The sequence below is a fragment of the Pithys albifrons genome, chromosome 8 (genome assembly GCF_047495875.1).
Source record: "Pithys albifrons albifrons isolate INPA30051 chromosome 8, PitAlb_v1, whole genome shotgun sequence".
Lineage (NCBI taxonomy): Eukaryota > Metazoa > Chordata > Aves > Passeriformes > Thamnophilidae > Pithys > Pithys albifrons.
This window is the reverse complement of record NC_092465.1, coordinates 31,859,421-31,886,677: the sequence shown is the minus strand read 5'-3', so window position 1 is coordinate 31,886,677 and position 27,257 is coordinate 31,859,421. Positions and strand designations below refer to the sequence as shown.

Here is a 27,257-nt window from a genome sequence, read left to right as displayed (position 1 = left end):
GATGGAATCAATGGCTCTCGAATCTTGAGCTCTGACTTGTGCGGATTTTTTCCTGTGTACCCCTTGAATCACTTCATCTTTATTATTGGTGGTTTTATCTGCTAGAAAGGGGAAAGACAAAAGCAGTAAAATGCAGTTTTCCACAATGTTTCAGGCTGTCCTGCTTCTGGTGATGGTACTGGAAAAGAGAAACTGCCCCATGTACGCACCCTGTTATGATACTGTGCAATATTTTCTAGTAAAATTCTGTTGGAATGCTTGAGAGGAGAGGCTTGTATGAAAGGATTCAACTACACTTTGCTTTGTGTGATTCACTCTTCACCTCTTCAGATCAAGTTCCGGAGCTGGGATTGGTGAGGGGTTGTTTCTTCTGCCTCTATCGGGGGAGGCAGGGGTGGGAGTGGGGGAGTTCAGGGACATGGCTGGCCAGAATAGCCTCTGCTCATCCCAAGGGGTTTGCACATCCTCAGGAGTGGAATAGATGGGGCGTGGTCTTTCTGAAAGAATCTCAATTGCTCAAGGTAAGTAGATGTTTCACTTATTCTAGTAAACGTTTTGTTTAGTTACTTAACTCTTAATTCATCTTAATTAAATAGTCTTATCTGTAATTTAAATAGCACCAATTTACTGTTACTTGAGAATTAATCAATAGTCAGAACTGTAAATAATAAGGCATTGCAGATTCTCGGTGTTTGTTGCCATGAAACAAGGTCTTTGCTACTGTTGCCGTCGTCAGGGGCAGTTCTGTCAGTGCTGTTGTTGCTTTCAGGCACTTGAGCAAAAGCAAACTTAGTATGAAGCAGACTGTTACGGATTCACAAACTATATTTGAAATATTGTTTTAAACTTCATTTGTAAGATGCTAATCTCATTTAGTGTTTAAAAATTAGAATAATTCAATGTGATCAGCTCTGAGCAAGCATTGGCTGAATTAATTGTAGAACTGAGCTCAGCCCTCTGTATGACCCTTGCTGTGTTCTGTATGAGTCAAAGGATATTTTTGTACTCTTAAGAGTTTGCACCTTCTGCCTGTTAGTATTTAAGATTTATTAGCCTTTTCCACATATAGGGAGATGTTTTGAGGAATACGAGTGTTACAAACTCTTTCATTTTATGTCTGCTTGATGGGCCATCTTATGAGGAAGAGGTTGGTTTTGAAGGAGGTGAATTCTGGTTTAGTCTTTCATGGCTCCAAATGTGATTGGAGGAAAAGTACCTTTTGTTCACAGTTACTCCTTCCTGTGTCCTTAAGCTTTTAAAATTTTATGCAAAATAGTTCATTAACAGAGCAGGGAAAAGAGGACAAACAGTTATAGTATTGTGCTTGTTTGTAGCAAGTACGATTTTTAAATGCTTTAAAATACTTAGAATAATTTAAGTATTCTGACAAAAAAGGCCTTCAGGTAGCGATGGGCAAAAAAAGTCCTTTACTGTAACATGTGGTATCAATTAATTATGTGCCATTTTGGGTGGCATAATCTTGTATTTTAGACATTTTAACTAATCTCCAACAGGTTTGAATCATAGGGAAATATGAATGGTAGAAATCCATTTCAAGCCAGTAGGTGATCAGGGGAAGAGGGGAACAAACCATCTCTCTACTCAGCCTTCCCTCCAGGAAGGCTCCACTTCTTCTTTTGCAGCCTTAGCCTGTAGGTTTTCCAGGAAAGCAGATTGACAGTTCTTCTTAGGTTGAAGGAAGGGCCTTATGATGTCTGTTTTCCCTGGTGTCAAGAGAAATGTTTGGTGTATATATTTGGTTTAATTAAATATTTCTTGCATTCAGTTGCATGCACAGCTTCTGTGACAAGTACCAAGACTGAGCTACTGGTACACACTTGTTTGTATGTTCCTGCTCCTGTGTCTGAACTGAACATACCGAAAACTCTTTGCTCAGTTTCTGGATTGTAAACAGACAGTATTAGAACCATTGAAAATATTTTTGTCAGTATGTACCAGCCAGTTCAAAAACAGGAAGTCAGAAGGAGAAAATTACTAACTTTATTCTAATGATTAAATTTGGATTTGAAAATGTTAATAGTTGAATTGCAGTAAGACATTCAAAATCCTATTGGGATTTTGTCCAGCTTTGAAAAAAGATAATAGCTAACTGGCTTGCCAGAAGGTTTTGCAGCTGTAGCAGTACAGTTGCTTTGGGTGTGGATACATGAAAATGCAGCCATTTGTGTGGCTGCAGTCTAGACATCACTCGTGGGAGAAGCAGCTTTTGGTATATGTGTGTATTCTGTTTGAACATGGCTGCTCTAGGAATAAATAAATGTTTTGTGAGTCTTGTTAGTTTTCTATCAAGAGCACAAGCTGTATGAATAAATGCTGTGCAAACGACATTTCAAGTTAATTCCACCAGGGAGACTCCAGAAATAAACTCAGTGGTAGCAGCTTTGAAAGTCGCTTGTGGCAGCTTTGAGTCCAAAAATAAACACTGCACCCACAGCTCGTAAAACTGAAGTGAAGGAGCTGGGTCTCGTCCTCTGGCCACAGCTGTGAAAGAGGACCTTGCACCATCTTGAGGACGAGGAAGGAATAGTCAAAGGGTTAGAAAATGGACTGGGGAAAAGAATTGACAAAATCCTGTTTCCTGTGTTAGTTGCAAAACACAGAAGAGTAAATATTGGCAGATTCTAAAGTTATTTTTGCACTTTCTTCCAATTACGTGAGGGAACAAGGATAGATGGTGCAGCAGGTAGGGAAAAGGCTTGAAGAAAGGAAAAGGTCTATGGAACAGCTAGCCTTGTTTGTGTTTTCAAATATTTCAGTGTTTTACTGGAGGCAGTCAGTGTTGGATTGCTGTAGAGGTACATAGATGGGTTGATCACTCTTACTGAAGCCAAATGCCTTTTGTTTCCTTCAGGAAGTTATTTAGATGAACTACCTGTTCCTATGTAATGTAGCTTTCTGTAGAATAGGGTAGGGTTGAGGCTTAATGCAGAGGCTGCTCTGAGTTCCTTCAAGGACTGTGTAACCTTAGAAATACTCGTGGGCAGAACCAGCAAGCTCTGATGCTGCTTCCGAGCCAGCCCTCACCTGGGTGGGCACTTAAACTAGTCTTTGGTGAAAAGAGCTGGGACTGAAGGCCAGGAGTGGTGTCCTGGCAGGCTGCTGGCACTGCAGTGGGGCAGACAGGCTTCTGTGTGAGGGGTGTTACAGGTGTGAGCTGCTCCCACTCTGACACTGAGGGATATAAATACCACTTTCAGCTCCTCACACACGCTGGGCTTTAGAGATCTGTTTGTGCCAGACTCAACACCAGCAGTTCTAAATGCTGTACCAAACTTCAGTGTGAGGACAGAGCAATACCTACCTGCTTTTGACAAATCCATGTTATTTTGGTTTACAGTTCAGTCTTAGTTTTTACTTTTAAAAGTAAATGCTTTACTTAACCCTTGGGTAGTAAATTCCACTTTATTTTATGGGAAACAGCAGCAGCTCAATTGCACAAACAGACTTTAGACTGGGATTTCTTTCCCCACAAAGTACAACTTATTTTAAAGGAAAATGTGACTATCTCTTTTAGAATTGGGCAGTGATTTTTTTTTCCCCAACACTAGCCTTGCTTTTTTTTTCCCCAACACTAGCTCTCTTTGAAGAGAGTTTCCAGTTTATTGCAAATAGAATATAAATACAAAAATGGCTAATTTTCAAAATAAGTGGTCCTGTCTTGTATGTGAACGAAGAGACATCTGCATCCTCTCTCATATTCATCCCTGGCTTATTTTTGTCCTTTTAGGGACTACTTGCATTCTGTGTTTAATTTCAAAGTTTAAACTTCAAAATTCATTTTGAGCAGGTTTGAAGGTTTTTTTGGTTTGTTTTTCAGTTTGATTTTGAAACCTTACATGCAGGGGAAAAGCCGTTTAAAGGCTGCATTTCAGGATAGTTGAGTTACAAGTTTAGTGCAGAAAAACTGGATGACTAAATTGTTTACTTTTTCTGGTTTCTGTCGGTCGGCACTGCTGTTTCAGAATATATATTGGCATCTTGGATTTCGGGATTTTTATTTTCATTAATAAAATAAGTGTCTACAAATCTGCAGTTCTTCTGGAGAGCAGGAGTGGTTGCTTTTTGCTGCGTACCCGGATGACCCTCGTCAGGGGATCAGCTTTGGGAAAACAGCTGAACAATTCCACTGTGTAGTTGAATTTCTGTTGTGTCTGGAGCTCTTGTTGCTTTTTGCTCGCGGCTCACATAAGCTCTTTGCTCCTGCCTTCCTGGTCCGTACTTGGCCCTTTGCAGAGGCCACGGCAATAGGCAGAGTTGGAGTAGCCGGTGTCTTTCCGCTGGGAAGCCTTAATCCCCGTTCGCTAGACGAGTGCTCACCTTAGACAGCTTAACAGTCTATTTTTTGCGTTTCCGAGTTAATCCCGCGCTGAGCCGGTTTAGCCGAGCCGTGTGCTGTGAACAATGGGTGCAAAGCTGAGCCCATGGGCAGCGGCTGCCGCCAGCCCTGGCTCGTGTGTGCCCTGTGCCAGTCCGGCCCCGCCGCCAAACGGGATGGGTGGCCGCCAGCGGGGCGAGGAGGGAACGTGTGGGAAATCACTCCTCCTTTTCCTCCTGGCTGTAAGGATGTGCTGCCAGGATCTGCAGTGTGGAAGTATGACCTGACAGGCTTTTGGTGAAATGAGGAATGGGGCTGTACCACCCTTGCTGTGGGTGCAGATGCCCCAGGAGGGCAGCCAGGGTGCTGTGCATACAGATTAGCTCATGGGTGGGTGTCGATGGTGTGGGTGAATGTGCCTCAGGACACTCCAGACAGACCCGGCTGATTGCCCAGTTGTGCTCTGTGCTGGTGAAGAGCTGCAGGACTTGATTCTCATTGCCATGCAGCTCTCCTACAGCTGGGAGTGTTGTCAGGAGGGGCTGGGTGTCCTGTACCACAGCCCTGCTCGCCTGGGATCCGCACTGGGATCCCAGTACATCAGGCCCTGGGGTTGGTGTGATGGTTACCTGCCATTAGGGAGGTCCTTTGCTGCAGGAGCTTAAGTTTATATCCCTGACTATCTCTATACCCCTGTGATGTGCAGGGAACATTTGAAACTTTGTTCTTCAAGCCAGTTGGCCGGGAGGTCAGAGTTCCTAAAGGGAAACATTGTGTCCCATTTTAAGCAGAAAAAATGGGACATGAGGGAAGAGTGTGCTGCTCATTTTCTCTCATTTAGTTTTAACTCTCTTTTTTTAACTCCCCATGTTGTATTTGAAGGTCTTCTGTCAGCACACTCAATCGGGTGCATAGTAAAGTTCAGATAGGGCAAAGTTTCTGAGAAACAATTTGCATTTAAACCCATTTTGTCTCAGCATTTTGAACACCTCCTCTGATGGCTAACCTGTGACATCATCCATAGATATTATGGAAAGAGCATTGGAAAGTTTAGGGAAGTTTATTTATCCTTGTTTGTTTTGCCTTGAGCAGCTCTGTTATAAATTATTGGGCTTGACTGTATTGCTCAGCCACCTGGAGAAACAGTAAAGCTGTTAGTACTATTTTTTTTAGAATGTAAACTGTAATGTTTTCAAAGAAACTGGGGGAGGGAGATGTTCTTAGGAAGCAGGACAGAGTAGGAAATTAAAATCTAGATTCAATGACCTTTTTAGCTAAGAGCTTCTCATGGAATTAATCCAGCTTTGAGGTAAATTAATTTTTTCTAAAGGATTTGTTTTCCTTGCCTGCACAGCTGTTTGGCTTTTCTCTCCTGACCCAAGTGCACTGCAGAGCAGAGGCTGTCCCTGCCATGCTGGAGGTGTTGCAGCGATACCAGAGCGGGACAGAGCCCTGTAGAGATGGGGACAGAGCACAGGGCTGGTGCTCAGCTGCTTGGGTTTGGTTCCCACTTGAGCTTTGGTTGTTTTGTATTAATGCTGAAATGTGAGAACCAGTGGGCAGGTGTCAGATCACTCTCCCTTCACCATGAGACTGTAGCCGTTTGTTTCCATTTCTGGGCCTCAGTTTCCCACGTTAGTGCCAAAAATTATGGCAGCGTTCTCTCTTTGAAGTGTTTAGAGTGGTGTTCTGTTGATGGCATTAGAGCCAGGCAGGGACAGACACAATTCAGTAGAAAAAAAAAGACCTCTGACCCAGTCTGTGTAAAGAGAGAAATGATTCCATCTCAGTCTTTCATGGGCATTTGCTGTTAGCGATCAGGCTATTTAAATAAGTCTGGATTTGGGTGTGCAGCTCAAGTAGAAAAGGCTTCTCTTACAAATACTCCTCCAAGGCAATTCACACATTCCAGCCAAGCCTTTCAGATTGGTTAGAGGTGTTGAAATTTCACTTAAAGTAAGTGACTTCAGCATATTGATACTGCAGTTAAAGTATTTTTTTCATTAGGTTTTTCCAGTTGGTACACTGAGAAATCGAAAAACAAAGGAAAAATTGTCATGTCTTGCCCAAGTCCTTTGACAATGTGCTTGCAGAGAAACTGGGAACAGCCGTGCCCTTGCCATGCACTGGGCACGTGCTGAGGCAGCCCTTGTGTTCTCTGTTCCTGTGCAGTCAGTTCACATCTGAGCACTGCTGCTTAGAGGAGACTTCTCTGAAACTTTTAACATAACCAGGCTTAAGATGTATTTAAAATAACTGTAATATGAAGCTTTGGACTAGGAGTCACATTAACACTGAGTTTCTCTTTGCTGTTGTCAGTGCCGTAGAACACTCTGTGCTTTTCGGGTTTTGGGTTGGTGCTTTTTCCTTTTCTTTTTTTGCTTCTTGGCCCCTCATGTTTATCTGAAGTGTCTGCTGCAGCGATGTGACTTCCTGCCGCTCTGAACTCTGGGTGTTTCCTTCCTTTAACGTGACCTCGGTGTAGTTCATGAGCAACAACAGTCTTGATTTTGCTTTATGGTGCTGCTCATGTCCTCACCCACAGACTTGCAGAACTATTAGTTGGAAAGGACCTCTGGAGGTGGTGGTGGTTTGGTCACCTCTGATGTGAAGCAGGACCCGAATCCTTCATAGCTTCATCCAGCCGAGTCAAGACCTCTTAACCTGAAGGTGAAAATACAAGATGTGTTTCTGACCTTCAGCATTGAATGACATAGTATTCCTGAGGAACCTTTCCGTGCTGGTCTCACTGCTGGGATAACCAGGATTATACCCAGCACTGAGGAGTGAGTGTTGTGCAAAGAGGGTTTCATTGTGGCTGAATGAGCAGCGCTCTGTATTGGCATGGTGAGAAGAAAGCTGCTGAGTTCCTCTGCTTTGGTGCGTGCAGGTTTTTCCTTCCATTTGGCAAAGGGAGGAACAGTTTCCACTCTGGGTTTGATCCTGCCATACAGCTGTATGGTGATGTGTGATCCAGCTCATGTATGGCAGAGGATCTCCATCCCCTCTCCTTTTATTAAATTTCCATAGTTAGGGAATTATGTGCAGTAGGAAAAGGTAGTGCATGGCTCTTGGGTTGAAGGTAAACTTTCTGCTTCTAAACATTAGGGAAAATTGTGTGCACCAGTGCAGTTGTAGAAACAGCAGCACTGAATGTGGCACATGGAGGATTGTGAACCACTTGGTGAGAAACCCATTGAGAGTCTCTAAACACATTTTAGTTGCCTTTTGCCCTGCTTAGTTTGGATGGACACACCCCATCTGTAATCTTTATTATTTACAGTTAACCCCCAAAATCTTATGTTTGCCACTCCCACTCTGGAATTCCTTTTGTCTCTTGATTTTTTGCAATGGACCTGTTATTCCAGACTAGTTTGTTGTGAGTTTGGGGGTAAAGAATTTGTACTTGACTTTATGGCAGCTTAAGTGAGATTCTGCACAGATACAAAGCTTCTGGCAGCAAGTGCTGTTCACATAGTAACTTTTTCTCAATGTAAAGAATAGCCTTTTACATGGCATATGCTGCTTGGATTAATATTCTCTTGAAAACTAAGGAGAGATCCTTAAGGTGCTCATGGCATATTCTTACTTTGAATTCAAAATGTGTTTTGTATTTGCAGTTTTCTTAATTTTACTGAGTTCACTTTTTTATGTGAACTCAATAATAACTTCAGTTGTTTATGGATGCCTTTTGAACAATTTAATTTAAAACTTTGTTAAGTTTTTGGCCTGGACTGTGCTGCTGATAGAGTAGGGTTCAGTTACAGCATCCAGGTATGTTTTGTTGCTAGCAAATCCAGCCCAATTCTTCCATGAGATCTTTGAAGTCTCTCTAGCAGCAGGAGGGATCCCCCAAAGGGATTGTTTCAGCTATGATGGCTACACTGATTTTTTTTTTCAGCTTGAGTTCATTCCTGTCCAGCTTTGGATAGTTTCTCTGCTAATAATTATTCTGCTGAATTTGTTGGTTTTCTCCTGCATTTGTCTCCTATTACTTTTACTGTTGTACAGAGAGCAGTTGTGTTCCTATGGAATTTACTTCTGCTGAACTAAACCAACAGATATTTTTTTCTGTTTGTCTAGATTTGTATTTCTTTGTTTTGATTGGTTAAGAAGTTCAGATTTATAATAGTGTAGCCTTGGATTTCACATGCTGTATCTTAAGAAAGGAGCAACTTTAACCTCTCCCAGATTGCCGAGTGACCTGGCCTAAGATGGTTGTGTTAGAAAGCCTCAGGAATCTCCAAATTACATTTTGTCACATCATTATAAAAAACAAAAACGGCTTCTTAGCAAAATGGTCTGCTGAATCCAGAGAGATTTTGAGCCCTGGCAGTACTTGGAAAGCTGTTTTCTGAAGAAAGGAATCTGTGTTATTTTATTTATTACTTTACTACACATTTACATTTCCTGGAAACACCAAGAAGCCCAACCAAAATGTCAGTTACCTCTAAAATGGTTTTTATGAAAGACAAAGGTGTTCTCTGCCCATCCTGGATCCTGAAAAGGGAAAGTATTCAGCACCTGCAGGACCTGAAACGGGGGAGTGCAGCCAGCCTGGGGCCCCAGCAGCAGAGCAGTGCTCAGCCTCTCCTTCCCCAAGGAAAATGCCTGAATCATCCTGATGAAATGTAGAGATTATCAAATGAAATTCCCCTTTCACACCTGTGTTTAAATACAGTTTGCAGCCCAGTGTCTGTAAAAGATGTGCACTCTGTTGGAAGGTTCTGATACTTTGCTGTGGAAAGCCCGGTGGGAGTGTGTTTGGGTGCCCTGGGCTGGACGTACTGATGCAAGTCAGTGCATCTGTGACAGCTGCAAACTCACCCCAGAAAGGTGGAGACCTTGCAGGACGCTGCAGCAGCTCATTCCCATGGTCCTGCAACCCCAGTGCTGAGCCAGGGCTGGAGAGGAGGCAAACTCAGCCATGGGGCAGCTGGAGGGGCTGCCTGCGGGGTGGGTGGGCTCAACCAGGTGCCTGGCTCTGCCCCCGAGCAAAGCCCCCACTGACCTTCTGTGGGAGCCCTCGTCACTGGTTTTTTTTTCACAGAAGCTCTAAACAAAAAAAAAATCTTTATGGAAGGAGTGGAATCACTTGAGGCCTGTCTGCCTTAATGCTGATGAGGAGGGTTTGGGGCAGGATGTCAGGTTTGCCACAGTTCAAGTGATCCAGATGCTGTGGAGTCAAGAGCTGAGAGCCTGACCAGGAGCCCAGCCTGTGCAGCTTGTCTGGTTTGTAGACAGCCCAGGGGTGCTGAGCCCCCTGAGAACAAATGGAGTCCTGCAGATCCTATGCCTAACAAGTCTCTTAATGCGAGCTGAAAAGGAGCAGCAGTAGTTTGTGGGTACTGGAGTGAGGATGGCTCTGTGCCCCTTTGTATTTCTGTCCTGGTCTCTGCTCCTCCTTCTCCTTCCAGTTCAGTCTCTCTTTGCGTCAGTGCATATTTGAGGTGTATAAACCAACAAGCAATTCCACAAGTTTGGTTTATAGGAGGCACAGATGTTGGCTCATCTGTGGCCTTGTGAAAATGTGCCAGTGTTCTTGCAGGAATCTGTGGGAGACTTGCTTGTGGATGGGGATTTTTTGTTCTGTTTGTCTCTCCTCCTGTTATAGGAGGTTGTTGCAGCATCAGTTTCCTCCTTTATCTCTGTTACTTGGCTGGTGGCAGAGACAGAGCTTTGCAGACTCAACTTAAAAAGCAAAGCACCACTGAGAAAGTTTACTGGAAATTACTGTGAAATGGTGCCTAAAAGTGGCTGTGTCAGTTTATGAAAGAAGCTAATGTGGAATGCTTAAAACCCTCCAGCTTGCCATTTTTGGCTCTTGCTAAAACTTGTAGAGTTGTTACAGGCAGGACATACTAAAAATGTGCATGGGACAAGGTTGGTGTAGCCTGACAGTATTCTTTCTTCTCTTCTGTTGACATAGATTTCTCCTGGCATAAGGAATCTACCCGGTTAATTTTAAAAAAAGAAATCTTTGTTTCCAGAATGAGTTTATTTTATGAGGAGTTCATGGTTTTATGAACTGTTAAAGTGATACTCTGTGCAATTCAATACTTCATGTCATGGTGCAATCAAGGAGAGAAATATGGTTTGTCCATACAATAAGGCTCATATTTTTTACCACAGTAGAGCAGAAATTAATGTTTTATAGTTCTTTTACTGTCTTTAATGACATCAGCCTTGGAAAGACAGACCTTACAGCACTGGTAGCAAAGCAAGCTGGAGTGAATTCTTCCAGTGTTCTATGCTGTACTGCAAAATGTGGCCAGGCAAGGGGATGATACAATTAGCAAGTTCATAAGCACTGGACCAACTGGCCATGCTGGGCTTTTCTGGCTTACTTTTTTTGAGGAAAGAAGATAAGTAAATTGGACTTCATCTCTCTTTGTAGGTGAAGTCTGTGATAAATCTGCTGTTCGCTGCCTACACAGGGGATGTGTCTGCACTCCGGAGGTAAAAATCCACAGGGGGCTGGGAATAGGAATGCTGCTTGTTTGGTTCCTGCTGTTGTTTATTTGTGAACATGCACATGCGCTGATTCCGTGTTGGGGACATTGAGCTGCATGAGCCAGAGATTGTGTGTTCACCCAAAACCCAACCAAAAAACTCAAACTTAACCATCAAAAAGGTGCCCTCTGCAGAGGGATATTGTTCCATGGTAGTTTTGTAACTTGCTTTAATTATGTAAGACTTTTCTCTGTAATCCTTTTTTTTTTTTAGATTTGCTCTGTCAGGAATGGATATGGAGCAAAGGGATTATGACTCACGAACAGCCCTGCATGTGGCAGCTGCAGAAGGTAATGTCTCCCCACATGTCATTTGCACGCTCTGTCAGTGGGAGGTGGTCAGCTTGCCTTGGAGTATCTTTGCTCTGCCTGTGTATACCTGCTTGTGTCTGTCTGTACCTGGGTATATGTGTAAGTGCATACACTTACAAGCCTGTATTTCTTATAGGACATGTGGATGTTGTTAAGTTTCTGCTGGAAGCATGCAAAGTGAATCCTTTCCCCAAAGATAGGTGAGTGGTTTTATTGCTCATTTGGAGGAAAGATGCGCCAATAGCATCTCCCTTCTCTCTGTGAGGAGAGATGTCTATCAAGTAAGAGTGAAATATTGAGCCAGTCCAAAGAAGCAGAAAGAACTGGATCCTTTTCTGTAGGTTCTGCAGAGCAAGCAGGAATGAAAACAAACCCTCTCAAACCATTATTTAAAAGGTTATGCTCAGCTAAAGAAGTAATTCCACAGTTGCTGAACTAAGTGTGGTTTGTGTGCTGAATTATTAGCACAGTATGTAAAGAACTAGATTTTTGGTGCTTTCAATGGGCTGATCCTAAAAATACTGTGGTGCTTCTTGTAGGTGGAATAACACTCCTATGGATGAAGCTTTACATTTTGGACACCATGATGTTTTTAAAATTCTTCAAGAATATCAGGTCCAATACACGCCATCAGAGGATTCCAACGACGGGAAGGAGAACCGAACGGTTCATAAAAATCTGGATGGCTTACTATAATCATCTTCAGCTAGATCCTAAGAATCAAATCACTTACCTATTTAATTGTGATATACATAAGTAATGAAGAGCGTGTGTGTTTCTATCTGATAGTGGTATATATTTTACAGAAGTCTCTGTTACTTCAGTGTTACGTTACAGGAGTTTCTATACGCACAGGACAAATCCAATCTCTTCAAAAGAAACAAAACCAACTAAGAATCTCCCTCCATAATGTGAGCAATATTACCTCATGCTGCATATAATTGATGTATAAAAATATTTAGCTGTTGTTGGCTTTACCGTGCACTACTTAATTTATTTTTGTGTTCTGTGTGAACTCTAGTCTGTGGTCAGGAATTTTTCTGCTGAATTTTTGTTTCTCTAGCCCTCTGTTTCCAGTATGGCCAAGATGAGCCAGAGTACTGTCAGGTATGAGCGTCAGTGAGGTTTTTTGAAAGCTGAGGATGCTGATACAGATTTAGGCTGGGTGTGTTAAGTAAGGATCTGCACTTATCTTTTGAAAAAAATAGAAAAAAAAATATTTCCACACAACCTTGTTTACATAATATAAATATCACAAGAGTCTATAGGTGACAGTTGTCAGTGGTCTAGGCTTGTTCTTAGAGGTAGTCTTGTCAGGGAATGTGTTTAAAGGTTTGTTTGACCAAATGGTGTAGGGGAATGTGACTTGTAACACCGGGGTGTAGTGGGGTTTTTGTTTTGGAAGTGTTTCCCTTTGTCTTGCCTCCCTCCTCTCTCTCCATGTTCAGCTGCTAAAGTACTTCCCTGTAACTGGGGAAGGTGGGTGCTTCCACTCTATGCAGGTGTTCCTTGCAGGTCTATTTGCACTATGGCAAGTCTTGGCAAGCTGCAGGTGCCCTTTTGGGCTGCCGGGGGGTGTCCTGGGTGGGTGCCCCAGGAGGCAGTGAGGGGAATGGAAGTACATGAAAGGCAAAGAACTAAACCAAATACTACATGTAAATCTGAATTGATTTAGGCTTGTAATAAGGAACGCGGATGGAGTGAAACAGCTTTAAGGAGCATAGAGCCAATCAAAGCATGAGCAGAGCAGGAGATAAGCCAGGTTTTGGGTATGTTCTCTCCTTGCACTGCCATCAACCAGGGAGCAGGATATTTCATCAGTGGGATTCCAATGCTGGTGTAGAACAGGGGTTCAGCACCAGGAGCACAAGTAGGGTAAATGCCTTTTGTGGTGAGCAGTGGCATTCGTTGTCTTGCCACTGGAGCCAGCATGGCATGTGCCCTCTGGTGGGAAATGTAGATGCAGATATTTGTTGTTTGCAGAAGTACAATGTTACCACAACAACCTGTCCCACATGCAATTGTTTCTGCCAATGCATAAAACCTCAGAAGTGAGCAGTCAAGATATTCACAAAACACAACAGTTGTTGGATATAGGCAAGAATTTTAGCACAAAAATTTTAGGCAAGAATCATTTTAGCACATGGAAAAGGAGATTGTGCTTGAGAATTGTGTGTATGGTGGCTTTTATCCTAGCACGTAGTGTACAAGTCATTAGATCTTAAAGTTCAAATTTTCTGTGTTTTGGCACAAAAATCCTCCTGAAATAATTCCCAGATTTTTTCTAGAATGGCCCAAGCACTTTATAAAGATGATCTGAACCACATTATCCTCCTTTAGCAATGAGTACACTAAGGCTTAGAGAGAAGTAACTTCTCCAGAGCAACTCAGCAGGTCAGTATAGTTGAGAATAAATCCTTTCTAGTTCCTGTACAGTCTCTAGTCGATATGCCCATACTGCCTCCCTGCAGGGAGGACAAATCACATGGAAAAGTGCTTGGTACTCATCACAAGCAGTGACTGTCTTCATGATGATGAAATCTTGGAAGAGTCTGAAAGTCTGAAGCCCTGAAATAGCATTTTGAAGCTGGCTGGCATGGTTATCAAACACTTTTTCTCAAGAGTCTTACTGTTCTTAAGCTGGTTGGATTTGGGGTTTTTTGTCCTTCTGGAGATCAGCTATTTTTCTGAAGGCTTTTAGCCTGTTCTTTTCATGTCCTGCGTCACAGCCACCTCAGTTCTAACCAAGAAATACATGAAACGGCCTCTGGCTCTTTGTTGAGCCACCTTGGTCACTGAGGAGCACAAGGCCTCTTCTCTGCTGCACCAACATGTTTTCTCTGGCAACAGATCTGTTGGCTTTAATGTAAAGGAATCTAGTTTAGTATTCTTAATCTCTGTGCACAATCTGACTTCTCTCATGTTTTTTTCCCTATTAAAACACATCCTGTAGCTTCTCAGAAAAATACCTGATTTTGCTTTATTTAACTGACATTGCATTGTTCTAACTGGCATTTTTAAAAGATAGGTATGTTATACAGTACACATACATGAACAAACCAAAACCAAAAGGATTTTAACTGAGTTAACACTGAAGATCATAGCTGTCCCTAAACTTAATGCTTTCATACCAAGTGCTTTTAGCCAGTCTTAGCTTCAGTGCATTTTTGCTGGTTAGTTTTAGTCTTTTCTCATTGTGAGAAGATGGATTATTTTGTAATGTCCAATTCAGCGATGCAGCTACTTAGACATGGCGTTATTTATAAATATAAATATATGCAGTACATTGGTTTGGCTGTTTATCATTCATGACACTGACATGTAGATTTTACCGTAAATAGCTTTTGGTTATCTTATCCAACGCTGACTTCCTTATGCTCCAAAGAGAATTCCCCCACTCCTTTGTTTTTATGTCATATGTTTCTTCTGTATCACAACCTGAAATCGTTAAGCTAACTTAATGCTTTGTACTCAGAAATATTGTGGTAGTCTTAGCATTAATTAGCCATCTTTGTGAACAAACTGTATTGTACCAGATTTTTTTTGCTTCAGAGCTGGACTATCTGTGACTATACTTACTGGCCGTGTACTTCTGGTCATTGTAACTGACTGGGCTGATCTTGACTTTTAGATTCTGTATTGTGGGGACTAGACAGTGATGAATGTATTTCTAGCAGTTTCCCATGAATGAATCTAAACTTGAGCTGTACTGGTTCTGAAAATGAAAGTTATTTATTTTAAGAAATAAAATCCAGATAGTGTTGCTTTTTACAGCATAATAAATGGAAATACCAAGATGATGATGGTGGGGGTGAGTTTTGTTGGTTATCTGTGTGACTGCCATTGAAATAAGTCTTCAGTCATGGGGAAGACTGTCCAGAAAAACCTACTGTGGTCATTTCCATTGTGCAAAGCTTGCAGGAAATGAGAATGAATTTATCTAATCTAGCTTTTTTCTGATTTTACTATTTACTTTGAAACCTACTCTTCCAGAGCTGTGTCCTTTCACTGGTTACCTTTTGTTTATGCTGTAATTCTTAAGTGAATTGGCCAGATACTCTCAACACCTTTTTGCCTGCTCTTCACTCCTGCTGTCCTTCATCACACCAACAGTTTCTTACCTTTATTATTCTTCTGGCTGTTTGTATAAAAGCCCAACAAGCATGAGTGAGACAGGGGATCCTGTCACTTAATAGCTCCAGGGAAAAGTGATGCAGCAGCAGTCCAGCTTGGTAACTCACAAAGTTTTTGATGACTCAAATTAGAAATTCAAGTTCAGTTTATTGAAGTTTGGGTGGGGAAGAAAACAAATCAGGGAAGTGATACAATCAATAATAAAAAAAGTTAACAGCCACCTTCTAAAAACTAGTGCAGACCAACCTGCTACAATGTAGAGGATTAAGAACATCAATGGCTTTAACTCTTTAGTTCCACAAACAAGTTTAAAATGAGATACAGAGTAGTAAACTACTGGCAGACATATCATCTCTATAATAAAGTAGCCAAAACACAAGAGATAGGTCAAAAGTGTCAACTGACAGTACCACTTCTTTAAAATGGCAAAAGAATATTCCACTGGGGGAAAATTGCTGCTCTAGAATTAGTGGCTGTGGAAGGACCAAGCTATGATATAAGGCCACTGCTTTAAATCTCAGAAGGATGTTTCACTCTGGTTGATAAAACAGAAGTATAAAAGTAATGAAGATAAACTGCTGCATACAGAACATGAGTGGAAGGTGGAGCTCAAGAAACAAATACAGTTTTTGTATTAACAAGATACACATTCAGCTAACTACAATGAAAGCATTAAGTCACCAGTTGTGCTATCCTGTAACACTGTTAACCTCAGTAACCCAATATAAGTCAATTTAGCAATGCTTTCATTAAAATAGACATATAGGTCCTTCAATTTTTCTCCTGAGCTTTGGCAGGCAGCACATAGTTATCTTGGGCACAATACACTAAACAGCTCCAGTCCTTTATTTCCCAAAGAGCAGACAGTGGATCTAGAGAAGGAACTCTGTGAGTCCCATGGGCTGCTGCTGCCCTCCCAGGTGACAGGAGTAGAACAGGCAGCAGTGAGGGGAGAGGCTGCAGTAGCACCTGAGTTGCAGCTGGGCTGAGGTTGGAGGTCACCTTGTCCAAGCCCCTGCTCAAGCAGGGCCACCTATAGCAGCTGCCCTGTTCCTGTTGCTGTTCACCTGAACAGGTGCCATCCAGCACAAGTGCTCAGCTAATAAGTGCTAATTAGCAGTCTGCACTAATAGATACCCCTAGTGCAAGAGACCAGCTGCCTCAGACAGCCTTGTCTCTTAACTGTGTTGTTAATTTCTTCAAACATGCTGGGAAACAAACCTGGTCCTCCTGTGGTGGAAGCACAATTTCATCCTTTAAGTACCACAGATTGCATGTCCTGCAGCCATCGCTCTGTATAAATTTTAAATCCTTCACTTCCCTGTGCCTTATCCCTAACTGCAAAACTTCTCTGTTATCAAAGCCTGTAGGATCTTCTAGCTATTCAAATTAACAGTTAAATAAATGTCCTAGTTCATCATGCATAAGAAAAATGAGTTCCATTCCACCCATTATAACCTAAATGGGGTATGTATTATTGTAAAAGATAGAGCGACCAATCCTCCCTTGGTAGACTAAGCACAGTGAGTAAAAACATACTTCAACTCCTTCTGCACTCTTTTCAGAGTAGGTTCTCCCTTTTTCTGATGCTCTGCTAGACAGCATGACTGCAGTCTGCAGAAGCTTTAGTTGTTAGTCTTGATTGTACACCTTGAGTTGCAAGCTCAGTGTATGCCAATGGAACTTTAAGGTGGTGTCCTAAGAAATGCTCTTTATATGAAGGATTGCGCTAAACATCCTACACAAGGTTATGCCTTATGAAAACTGCAAAAATGAAACACAGGTAACACTTTCTGTTCTCTGAATATACCATGCCTAGAAAAGCTAAAACCACAACAAACTTCAGCAGCACATGGATTTGATGTGCCATGTATCTGTAGAGTGTTTCTCTTTTCCTTTCTGTGATACAGATGAAAATTCAAAGCTATGGAAATTCTTCAGCAGTAGTTACACAGAAGACGCAAGCTTTCTGAGCAAAACTTCTGCAGAAGAACCAGATTTCCTTTGAAGCCTTCTATGTACAGTCCACTGTTTTAAACATTACATTTAACTAATTCCCTTAAACACAAACGCGTGTTTCTTCCATCACTCTCATTGAGGTCCTCCCATTCCTATCCTCCTCTCTTCCTCCACTCTGGCACAGTATCTTGCTAATAAACAAAGAAGTGCCCGTAAGGAGGCTACTCAGACTGCTGCTGTTGATACTTCCATTAGCTAAAAGTTGAGAAACCAAAGAGTGGCAGTGACGCGTTGTCACCAAGGCATGTGCTGCAGCGCGGGACATGTAAGCAAATCAGCCGTGCTAATGATGCAGTAAAAAGCTCAACCAAAGCTCAGAGCTGAATATGTGTACACATCTGCAACAACAGAGGGAAACGTCCATTAAACAACCCAAGTAAAGCCCTAATAATGCTCAAGTCTTTGCTAACCAAAGCATGACCATGTCCTCCCCAAATAACATTAGATTCACAGGTTAGGATCCAACTACCCAGGGTGGGGGAGAAATCCCATACTTTAATTTGCAATTTTTCTGAAGCACACCCTGCAAGGACAACACTGCTCTTTTAACAGGCAGTACCTCGCCAGCATTGGTGGAGCAACACTTCCAAACTTCCCTCCCCACCCACAGCCCACAGAAAGGACTACACCGATACTCCTTCCTCCCTTCCCGTGGTCCCTCCATCTGCAAGGTACACACAGGAAGCTTTGCTCTTCTGTTCTTCACCCCTATCCCCAGACACAAGTGGAAAGCACAACTTATGGGAGTCCCAGGCTAACTCTGGATCCCCAGCTTCCCTACACATGTGAAGGGACATGTTCTGAAGTGTCTGAGGTATGTCTGAAGGAGGGAAAAAGTGGGAAAAGCATGTTCTGGCTCAACCCTCCCGCAAAAGGCTGGTTCATGATACATACCACAGTATCAATCTCTGCTGGGCCCACCATCCGAGACACCTCATCAAACTCCTCAGGAGACATGGGCAGCAGGTTTTCTGGAGACTGGAGCCTGGAAGGGTGGCTAATGGAGAAAAGCAGGGATAAACCCTCACTAAAGAAATCAGGCACAGCTGGGCTGCCATGTCTGACTCCAAGACAAGACGAGCCATAATGAGGTCTCTTGAGAAGACCTCACCTGGGAGCAATAAACCAGGCTTTGCAAAGCCAGCAAAGTGGCTTTAAATGAGAACTGGGACTACTGAGGGATGCACGTCCTAATAGAGGAAGTCCAACAGGTCTTTAAGAACATGCTTTTCAATAAATTATTTGCCAGTACAACTACCTGCAAGTTTCTAGGCTTTTTATCTGAAAAGAGTGTTTTAAACACAGCACTGCATGAATGTGGTGTGGTCAGATCCTCAAAGAGGAATAATTGACAGGGGCACGTACACCTTAAGTACTGTGAAAAGATGAACTACAGCTAAAAGCTTATGATCAGTTCTTATAAATCCAGCATTTTTGTGAAAACTTACACTTCAGATACAGAGATTAACTCAGTCTTGATGTAGCCGTTTCCTTTGGGACCATCTAAATCCATTGGCTCTGGTGCTTCAAGGAGAGGAAGAGAAAACATCTTGGGTTTTTGTTTGGGGTTTTTTTTTAAAGTTTACTTCACATTGTCATCTTTATTGTACCAAAAATAAAGTCTGTGACCCAGATAATGTGCAAGTCTCTCATCATGCATTTTACAGCACTATGGTTAATTTAGTCAATTTTTAGTCAGATTTTCCTCTTTCCTTTTCCTCTATAGAAAATGGGGGAAAAACCCCTCCCATAACCAGTCATGTTCCAGCTGTTAGTGGGCACCTATATTTCTGAAACAGCTCATGGGATCACATGAAAGCTGAATTGGAGGGCCAGTGACAATCAGGTTTTCAGTTTCTGACCTGATTAGATCTCATATTGTGCCTCTCAAAACAGACCTTTCTTTAACCTATAAAGCTAAGGTGCCTCTTCTGACCTTTAAGCTCACCATGGGACAGGCTGCCAAGAAATTCAGGCCAACTGCTTCCTTTCTTTCCATGCCACGGGAATTACGCAGGGCCCAAGGACCTCAGGAACAACCACACAATATACACGGTATGAGCTGTTTATAGCACTCACCCTCCTTAGGCCTGGAGTAATATTTGCCAAAGGCATTGTCTTTGGGTATATCTGGGTACAGAAATCTCAGTGGATTTTCAGGAATGTTTTCAGCTGCCATCACCTTGTAGTTGCGGATGATGTCAGGGAAAGTCACAGCAGAGAGCTCCTTCTTGGTGTAGGGCTCTACTGAGTGGAACTGCAGCTCTGCAGAGGAGAGAAGCAGAAACTCTTAAAGGTGGTTTCAAAGTTATTTCTGAAACTGTCCAGAAAAGCTGCAGCCACTTCTACAAATTCAGGTCACACGAGTAAAAGGCTTACCTGGATGGCACCTACTGTGCAGCAGGTAAATATTTAATGCCTGTCAAAGGGAACATAATTGTTCTGTGGGGTAGGGAGGCATATGGGGGGTAGCACATAGTGGTGGTTCTTAATGTGTTTTGTATTCAGAATGACTGGTCTGACTTGTCCATGGAAATTAACTGCAATATTTCATTAACTAAAATAAGTTGTGCAACCTTTTCAACCTTCTTCCAAATTATGTCATTCAAACTCTACTGCCTGTTAGGAAGCTTGATCCACCACCTGAAGCTCCAATGAATCACAGAGATAGATAAAACCTCCCTGAGTGCTCCAAATACTATCACCCTTCTTTGCTTAACTTTTGCATGTCTCAGGTATGAAGGCAGCAAAGGGAAAGAAGTCATGCAAGTACATTCAGCAGTTTCTCTTCCAGCTGTAGGAGGTTACCAAAGGAGAATGTGGGAAGGAACAAATGTTTGATGGGCCATGAATTAAAGAAAGCAGTTTGAGAAAGGAGTGTTGCACAGATGTGCTGGGAAAGCACAGTAATGCAGGGGGATGAATGTGGCTGTAGTGGCCTTTTCTTAGGAAAGCACTCTCTGACGAAAATGGTGACATGGGTTGGGAAAGAGATGCAGGTGCATATGTGCTAAAGGTGTCTTGCTAGGACAGACCCTAAGGAGGCAGGGGACACAGTCTGGCCAATTTTTCCTGTCAAACCTCCAGGCCAGAAACAGTACCTGGAAGTGTAACTAGTCCTAGCTGAAACCTTGAACACTCCACTGTGTGGCTTGAGCTACACCAAGTATGGCCTGTGCCTGCTATTGCTCGTGGCCTGCTGATGGGGTGGTGTGTTGTGCTGGTCCTCCGTGTGGAGAAGAAGAGCATAAAGACTCCTTGTTCTGATGTAAATAGATCAAAAAAGAAGTTCTCTGACTTACCATTTTGAGATCCCTCTACCCAAGTAAATGTGATTGCTCCCTCTCTGCTGCTTTCACTGAATCTTAGTAAAAATGTTCCTGGATTCTGGTCCTTCAACAGAGCACGTTCTCTCTCTTTGCTGATGAAACCCACAATGCAGCTGTAATGTTGAAAAGAAAAAGCTGAGTTACTCCTCAACATCAAACCCAAGCTGTGCTGGGCTAGCTAGGGAAACTTAAAAGCTTTTGCCATTCAAGAGTTGAAGTACTTGTAAAAGCCTCACAGAAGGCTTTGTCCTGTGAACAGCTGGAGTCAGGTGGTGATTCATGCCCTGTGGAAGCCATGAATCACCACAGCCTCGCTCAGCACTCTCACTTAGGCCTGGTGGCTTATAAAAACATTTTTTTGAACTTGGAGTAAAAGAGATTGTCCTTTTTGCTGTCAAAGCTGGGCTGTGGGAGCAGAAGTGAAGTTGTATGTGCGTAATATGGTCACATCCCAGCTAGCAGATAGTTTTAACTTCAGATATATTAAGGAACAGTTATTTATCCTCTCCAGCTGATGAAACAAAGTTTCCTTGCTACCAGATTGCATTCGTACAAGTGTGGGGCTTGCTTTGTTCCTTGTGCACATTTTCTAGATGAACTGTTAAGTCTGTGTAACTTTACCCCTAAATTCACTATGCTCAGCAAATGTTATTGCCCAGGCAAGGAGGCCAGTGTGGCAATTATAAGAGATTGACTGATCTAAACAGGTACAGTTATTCAGGTCAGTGCTAGGGCAGAATCCTGGCCAAGCCCCAGCTGTTTGGTTTTGGTTGATTTGTTGGTGTTTTCTTTTGCTCTTTTTTTCCCCTCAAAGGTCAAAACATCTGAGCACTGCTTCTTATTCCTCAAAATACTCCATCAATAAAGAAGTTTTGAGTAGCACTACTGTTCTTGTGTGCATTAAGTTAGGGAAAGTGGGTTTTGCACAAAAAATACTAAATAATAATGATTTTGCTTAGAATTTCAGATGCTGTAAGCTGTCCTGTGTTGTGGGGGTTTGCTTCCTGAGTTTTGTTTTATTTGGTTGAATACCATGCTTTAGGTAACAAATGTGGTCAACAGTCAATTTCCTGTGCATAATGAAAGTCTTTTGCCTTCATATGTCTCAAGTAAGAAGAAAGGCAAGTGTTCTTGAGGCTCTAATGCTTACTCTTGTATACAAAGGGGTCTCTGTGCTAATAAATATTATGGATTTGTCTCTTTCCCACTGAAGTATCTTTACAGTTGGACAGTTTTCCCTTTGGTTTCGGTTTCTGCCTTTCTAGGAAAAAATATTTTTGACTATCCAACAAAGCCTGCTGAGAGGAAAAGCTAATAGCATTAATCTCTGTGTTTGATTACACTCAGGATTTAACTTGCACCTCTTTCTGTTAAACCCTAAATTAGGGATTGCTCTTACAACTGAAAGCAGAGAGTGATGCTGCTCAAGCCTGTATCAAAGCCACATGCAAAACCAATCCTGTAAGCAAATCACCACACTGAGGTGGAACACCAAACAGGACAGAACTGCAGTTCTGCTTCAACGATGGTATCAAATGTTCCCACTGCACTACAGCCAACTTAGCAAAGAAATAGGCAGGGTTTGGGCAGTGAAACAAGGCTTGTAGTACAAAGTGCTTTGACAGAACTCATCTGGTGCTGGGGGGTAATAATGTGAAGCCTATTGCTGAATGTGGCAAGACAAAGCATTCCTGCGTTATAGATCCTGAAGACCTGTGGGATACCAGGATGCTCCACTGTGAGTGTGCTGTTTGATGGGGTTTCAAAATGTGGCTAAAGGTAAAATGAAGGATTTTACTCTGGATAAATCTAGTTTTGACAGAAATAACTTTATCAATTGGAAATCCCAGAATCAAAAGTTTACTAAACCAGCATTAAAGAGCTGTGCTTCCATCTGGCAGAGTCCTACTTGGTAATACTCTTAGAATCAGTGAAGACTGCTGTGTTCTGGGTGCAAGTACAGGCATTCAGAGTCTGGCTGCTGCCACCTCCAGGCAGCTCACAGTAGTGTTTGGATAGGAGTGGGGTTTTGTTTTGAAAGATGGGTGATTACTTTATGAATTACCTTTCTTCAGTTTTCCTTGGATCTCCCTCTAGGGTGTGGAAAGAACCAACTGACAGTGGGAGTGAGGGCAAAACAAAATATAATCTAACACAAAAAACTCTGCTCTGTAACTTAAATGGGATAACTTGGTTGTCTGATGTGCCTGCTTTTAGCAGTTGCCTCATCACAGGCTTCCTCACTACTAGAATTCACTTGCTTCAGATTTTTGTGGTTGAAGTTCCACTATCTGCACAACCTCATATCCCGAGGACGCAACTGCCAGCCTAGATATGAGAGGTCTGGGGCAATGACCACATTTTAAACTTCACTCAGGTCTTACCCATCATTCCAGAGACACAGGAGATGTTTCTTAATAAGCTCCAGGATTCCTTCGATCCACAGCCAAAAGGGGAAATTTTTATCGTTTATATTTTCCTGAAATTCAGAATTTGGAAAGGCAGGGGTGGGAGCACAGGGATAATAAGATAAGAGTTTTGTTAAGCAGCAGAGTGGAAAATAAGGTTTCAATCCTGCTAGTATCTACTTGTTCTTGCATTTTTCTCTTCTCTTTCTTATTTTTTCCCACCCTTCCCATATTCTCTTGTGACTATTTTCCTTTTCAGTCTCTCCACTTCAGAAGGACAGGGACTATTGGTAATGAAGCATGCACCGAATTTTAAGGCAAGAAGCAATGAGAGAGAAATGCCTGTCTGAGCCTACAGTACCCGCAGACATGTAATCCATCACCTCTCATGTGCAACAACACTGGTCTAAGAGCAGATAAAGACTCTTGTTCCTGCCTGGGCACTGTTCTTATTGAAGTTCTTGGACATGCAAACCATCCCACGGGGCTTTTGACCAGACTGGCTAGCAGATGAGCTTAGAGATGTTTTCTGTTTCGACTTGGACCTCATTTCTCAGGAGACTTCCATATTAATGAACTTGAGTGCTTGTAGGTCAACAGAGCTTTGCTCTTGCCCTGGAGTCTGCTCCTGTCTCTGTAATCTCTGGCTTATCTATACCAGTTTAGGGTCTAAAGCCGAAGAAAACGTGAAGAGTCCTCCTGCCTTGCTACAGCCAGGGTTTTGAAATCTCATGATGTGGTTTTCGGTCATCATAATGATCCTCCTGGACACCTTGTGCCAATCCTCACCCTAATCCAGTTGCCCCTGGTCTGGGAAATGGCCCTCACTACGACACAGAAGAATCATTCATCTTGCTGGTTGCTTTGCTTACATTTTCTGTTATAATCAAAATGGAGAATTATTCTACTAATAGCCACTCTATTAATAATAATAAAGATGCTGTGTTTGAAAGATGCATTTTTTCCTATAGAATTTACATGGATCTAAGGCAATCTCAAAATCACCTCCTTGCTATTGCAAGCCATTTTTCCTCCCTGTGCTGCTACTTTAACCTCACCACCAAAACCTCCTTACACGACCATATAAGCTTCAGAATAATTAGGGTATGTTACTAAAATAATGGCACCTTGAGAGAAAAGCAAACAAAAAAAGCCCAAACAAAACCCACAACAAACTAAGATGAGCTCCCTTGTCCATCTCAATTTTTGAACTGTGTTCATACCTTGCAGAATCTCGTCCAAGGAATGAGGCCATCTTGAGTTCCTCCACTTGTTTGCCCTGAACACAACAAATTGATTTCAGTCATGTTCCATGAGTTACTTAGTAAGGCTTAAAGTACTTAAAGAACAAGGTTCTGAGTCTTTATGTAAAACTCAACTGTTGCACTAAAAAAGAAAAGGAAGGAGAGGCTACTGTGCTTGCAAGTTCCCCTGCAGTAGCCATGAGAAGTCCCCCCTGATGAGGTTTTCCGATAACCAAATCTGTCTAAGGAGACCTTGCAGAATGGGAACCAATTCACTCTGCCATTTTCTATGCTGTGCTACATGTAACACTTGCCAGTTTCAAAATGCCTCCAGGAAGGAGACTGAATTCTTGCACAGTTCTTTCCAGCAAAGTAACAAGACTGCAGCCCATAAGCCCTTCTGTAGGAGCTCAGCAGACCTTAGAATATCTTTCTGAGATTAAGCACTTTCCTGTCTCTATTCTGGTGCCTTGTAGGCCTTTGCCCCAGAAACTCTTGACTCTAGATCAACCCCAGCTCATTTCATTCCTGTTCCAATCATTTCCCCCAGCCTTGTTTTTATGTCAAGTGTTTCATAACCACATCCAAAACACAAAGAAAAATCCCATGCTGTGACTACAGTAGCTGGAGCTTTGCAGACCCCAACTGTAGTTGGAGCCAAATTTTTTCCATCAGAGATCATGTTACGCCTTTCAATAAATATACTTTTCCCTCTCATCTTTCTAAAAATAAACTGGGTTAGGGAGCTTGTTTCTGATGCTGCTAGTGTTAAGAGATCAAGATTCTGTCAGCTTTCACACTGCAAAAACAGCAGGCAAGTTGTATCCTGGCACCCTGTTAATTCTGTGTTTCCTTGCACTAAGGAACCCTGAATATACAGTGTTCAACTACCAGGATTTTTTTCAGCAATGGGATATTTTTATCTATAGAGATAAATGTAGCATTCCTACTGTTACCAGAGGTTGACAAAGTCTCTGCAGTTCTGAAATGCAAGCTGACCATAGAAATCTGTCATTGGTCTCTTTGTCTCCGTATTTATTAATTAAACAAAAATATTCTCCTTCCATAATTCTGAAAGGTAATATATTAAATCAGTTGCTTTTGTCAGATCTTATGTCTTAGGGAAATTAGAGGGAGTTAGAGATTGGAATGCTCTACTTGCCACCTAGGCACACTAATGTCAAATACCTTTAAATATAAATGCTTTCTGAAATATAAGGTTGCTGGAATATACTGAAGCAACAGTATTTTTATCTAGTCTACTCTACAAAACCAGTAGCAGCATCAACTGCCACACCTATTAGGCAAACTGCACAGAGCCTGCAAACAGAACTCATGGCTGATGAGATTTTACCAAGGTCAGTCATCTGGGAGTTACTCAATTTGATATCCTTCAGCAGTTTCATACTGTTTGCACTTTGATATTGCAACTGGTTTTATGCAGACAGAGTAAACCCCCACTGCAGTTTGGGGCATGCTTGAAGCTAAGATGAATGGAGGTGGATTTAAAAACAAAGCCAAAACGATGCCAAGGAACAGCCACTTCAAAGACTGACTGCACATGAGTGTAAGTTAAAAAGGCAGAAGCAGCCTCAATCTGCCTTGCTGCAACGCATAAAGCTCCTAAGTTAGAACTGCAGATGTTTTTTCATGACCTGATCTCATTTACAAACTCTATCATAATGAAAAGTGGAAAATGCTTCATGGCTACAAAGTGATGTTGTATGAGGGAAAAAGGTGCAGAAACTGTGTGAAAACTTAAAATGGATTGCAGAAAAGATGTAGAATTAGTTTTAATTCAAACAAGCCATCTGTGATGAAAGCTGACCATACCAAGTAGCTTCTCTCCCAGCATGCTCAGCTGATCTGCATTAAGTCCTCTCTTTGTTACAGAAGAAAACTGCCAACTCAGAACCTCAGAGAGTTCTGACCACTTTGCACAAGGTGGACTCAGAAAAAAGGACAAGTTCTAGAATGGAAAAGAAAATACAATGCATAGTTAATAAACATTAATTTCAGAATGCCACTTGAAATTTAGAAGTGTAGTGCCAGAACAAAATACAGATTTAAGAATGGACATCAGCTTGAGACAATTATGCAACAGCAGGCTCCTGTTCTGACAGGCACTCTTTACAAGGAAAAGCAATCTCTGGGGCTCTGCTTTGGACATGTCTTCTCCCAGAGTTGCTGGACTACTCAAATGCACCAAATTTGAGTTCTTGAATGTTTAGTTGGCTTCTCACTGTGTTATACTGAATACATGTATACTACCCTTGTATGTGGGTTTCAAACACTGGCTCTGTTTAGGACAGGGAAGGAAGTCACTGTGCCTCTTTCTCTACACTTGAAAGCCATTAAGAGTCATCTGCAGGGAAAAAAAATGCAGCAGCCCCCTGCATAGGGACAATGATTGAAAATTACATACAGTACATACACTTGATGCAATTTCTTTTTTCTTGCAAATACCTTGGGGTCAGTAGACAGCATGTTGAACCATAAGATGGAAGCCCATCCACTGGGAAGCTGGCTCACGTTTGAGATGACAACAATTGGAAGGGATGTGGTCTGAAAGGGGCACAAAAGGAAACTTGTCAGGCTACCCTGTGTTCTGCTGCAATCTTCCTTGAGATTACACACAAACCCATCTCCATTTTAATTCTCTGCTTGCACAGTCTTAACCTTTTCCATAGAAGTTTGTACGTAGGGGAGAAAACGTCAGTATGATGAAATACTAGAAAGACTTCAGTGATTTTTATCTAATAAAGACTTTAATTTAGTGTCAGTTATGACAGCATGATGATAGTAACAGCAGAGTTCATAGCATATTGCTTCTGAAATAAATGGAAACTGATACCTAGAGGGTTTAAACTACAAGGTTGGTTATCAAACACTTTGCAAAGCACATCTAACTCTTATCTACCCAGAGATCTGACAGCATTTTCACTGTATGTGTCTATACAGAG

The 27,257-nt window shown here is 42.1% G+C and overlaps 2 protein-coding genes across 6 annotated transcripts in view; one reads left to right on the top strand and one right to left on the bottom strand.

The window, feature by feature from the left end:
• Positions 1-14,957, top strand: part of GLS (glutaminase) — a 60,277-nt gene extending 45,320 nt beyond the window's left edge. The window contains exons 15-18 of the mRNA XM_071562587.1: positions 10,734-10,795; positions 11,063-11,139; positions 11,297-11,360; positions 11,700-14,957. Of these exons, the coding sequence (XP_071418688.1) occupies positions 10,734-10,795; positions 11,063-11,139; positions 11,297-11,360; positions 11,700-11,856 (360 nt within the window). The 3' untranslated portion in view covers positions 11,857-14,957. The remainder of the gene's footprint in view (positions 1-10,733; positions 10,796-11,062; positions 11,140-11,296; positions 11,361-11,699) is intronic.
• A 464-nt stretch (positions 14,958-15,421) lies between these two features.
• STAT1 (signal transducer and activator of transcription 1) overlaps positions 15,422-27,257 on the bottom strand; it is a 28,144-nt gene continuing 16,308 nt past the window's right edge. For all 5 annotated transcript variants that reach the window (XM_071561701.1, XM_071561700.1, XM_071561705.1 and 2 more), the window contains exons 17-25: positions 26,761-26,859; positions 26,128-26,263; positions 24,274-24,329; positions 23,027-23,121; positions 20,616-20,755; positions 19,393-19,578; positions 18,762-18,837; positions 18,208-18,310; positions 15,422-17,651 (exon numbers count right to left, since the gene is read on the bottom strand). In XM_071561701.1, coding sequence (XP_071417802.1) covers positions 17,628-17,651; positions 18,208-18,310; positions 18,762-18,837; positions 19,393-19,578; positions 20,616-20,755; positions 23,027-23,121; positions 24,274-24,329; positions 26,128-26,263; positions 26,761-26,859 — 915 coding nt within the window. In that variant the 3' untranslated portion in view covers positions 15,422-17,627. The remainder of the gene's footprint in view (positions 17,652-18,207; positions 18,311-18,761; positions 18,838-19,392; positions 19,579-20,615; positions 20,756-23,026; positions 23,122-24,273; positions 24,330-26,127; positions 26,264-26,760; positions 26,860-27,257) is intronic.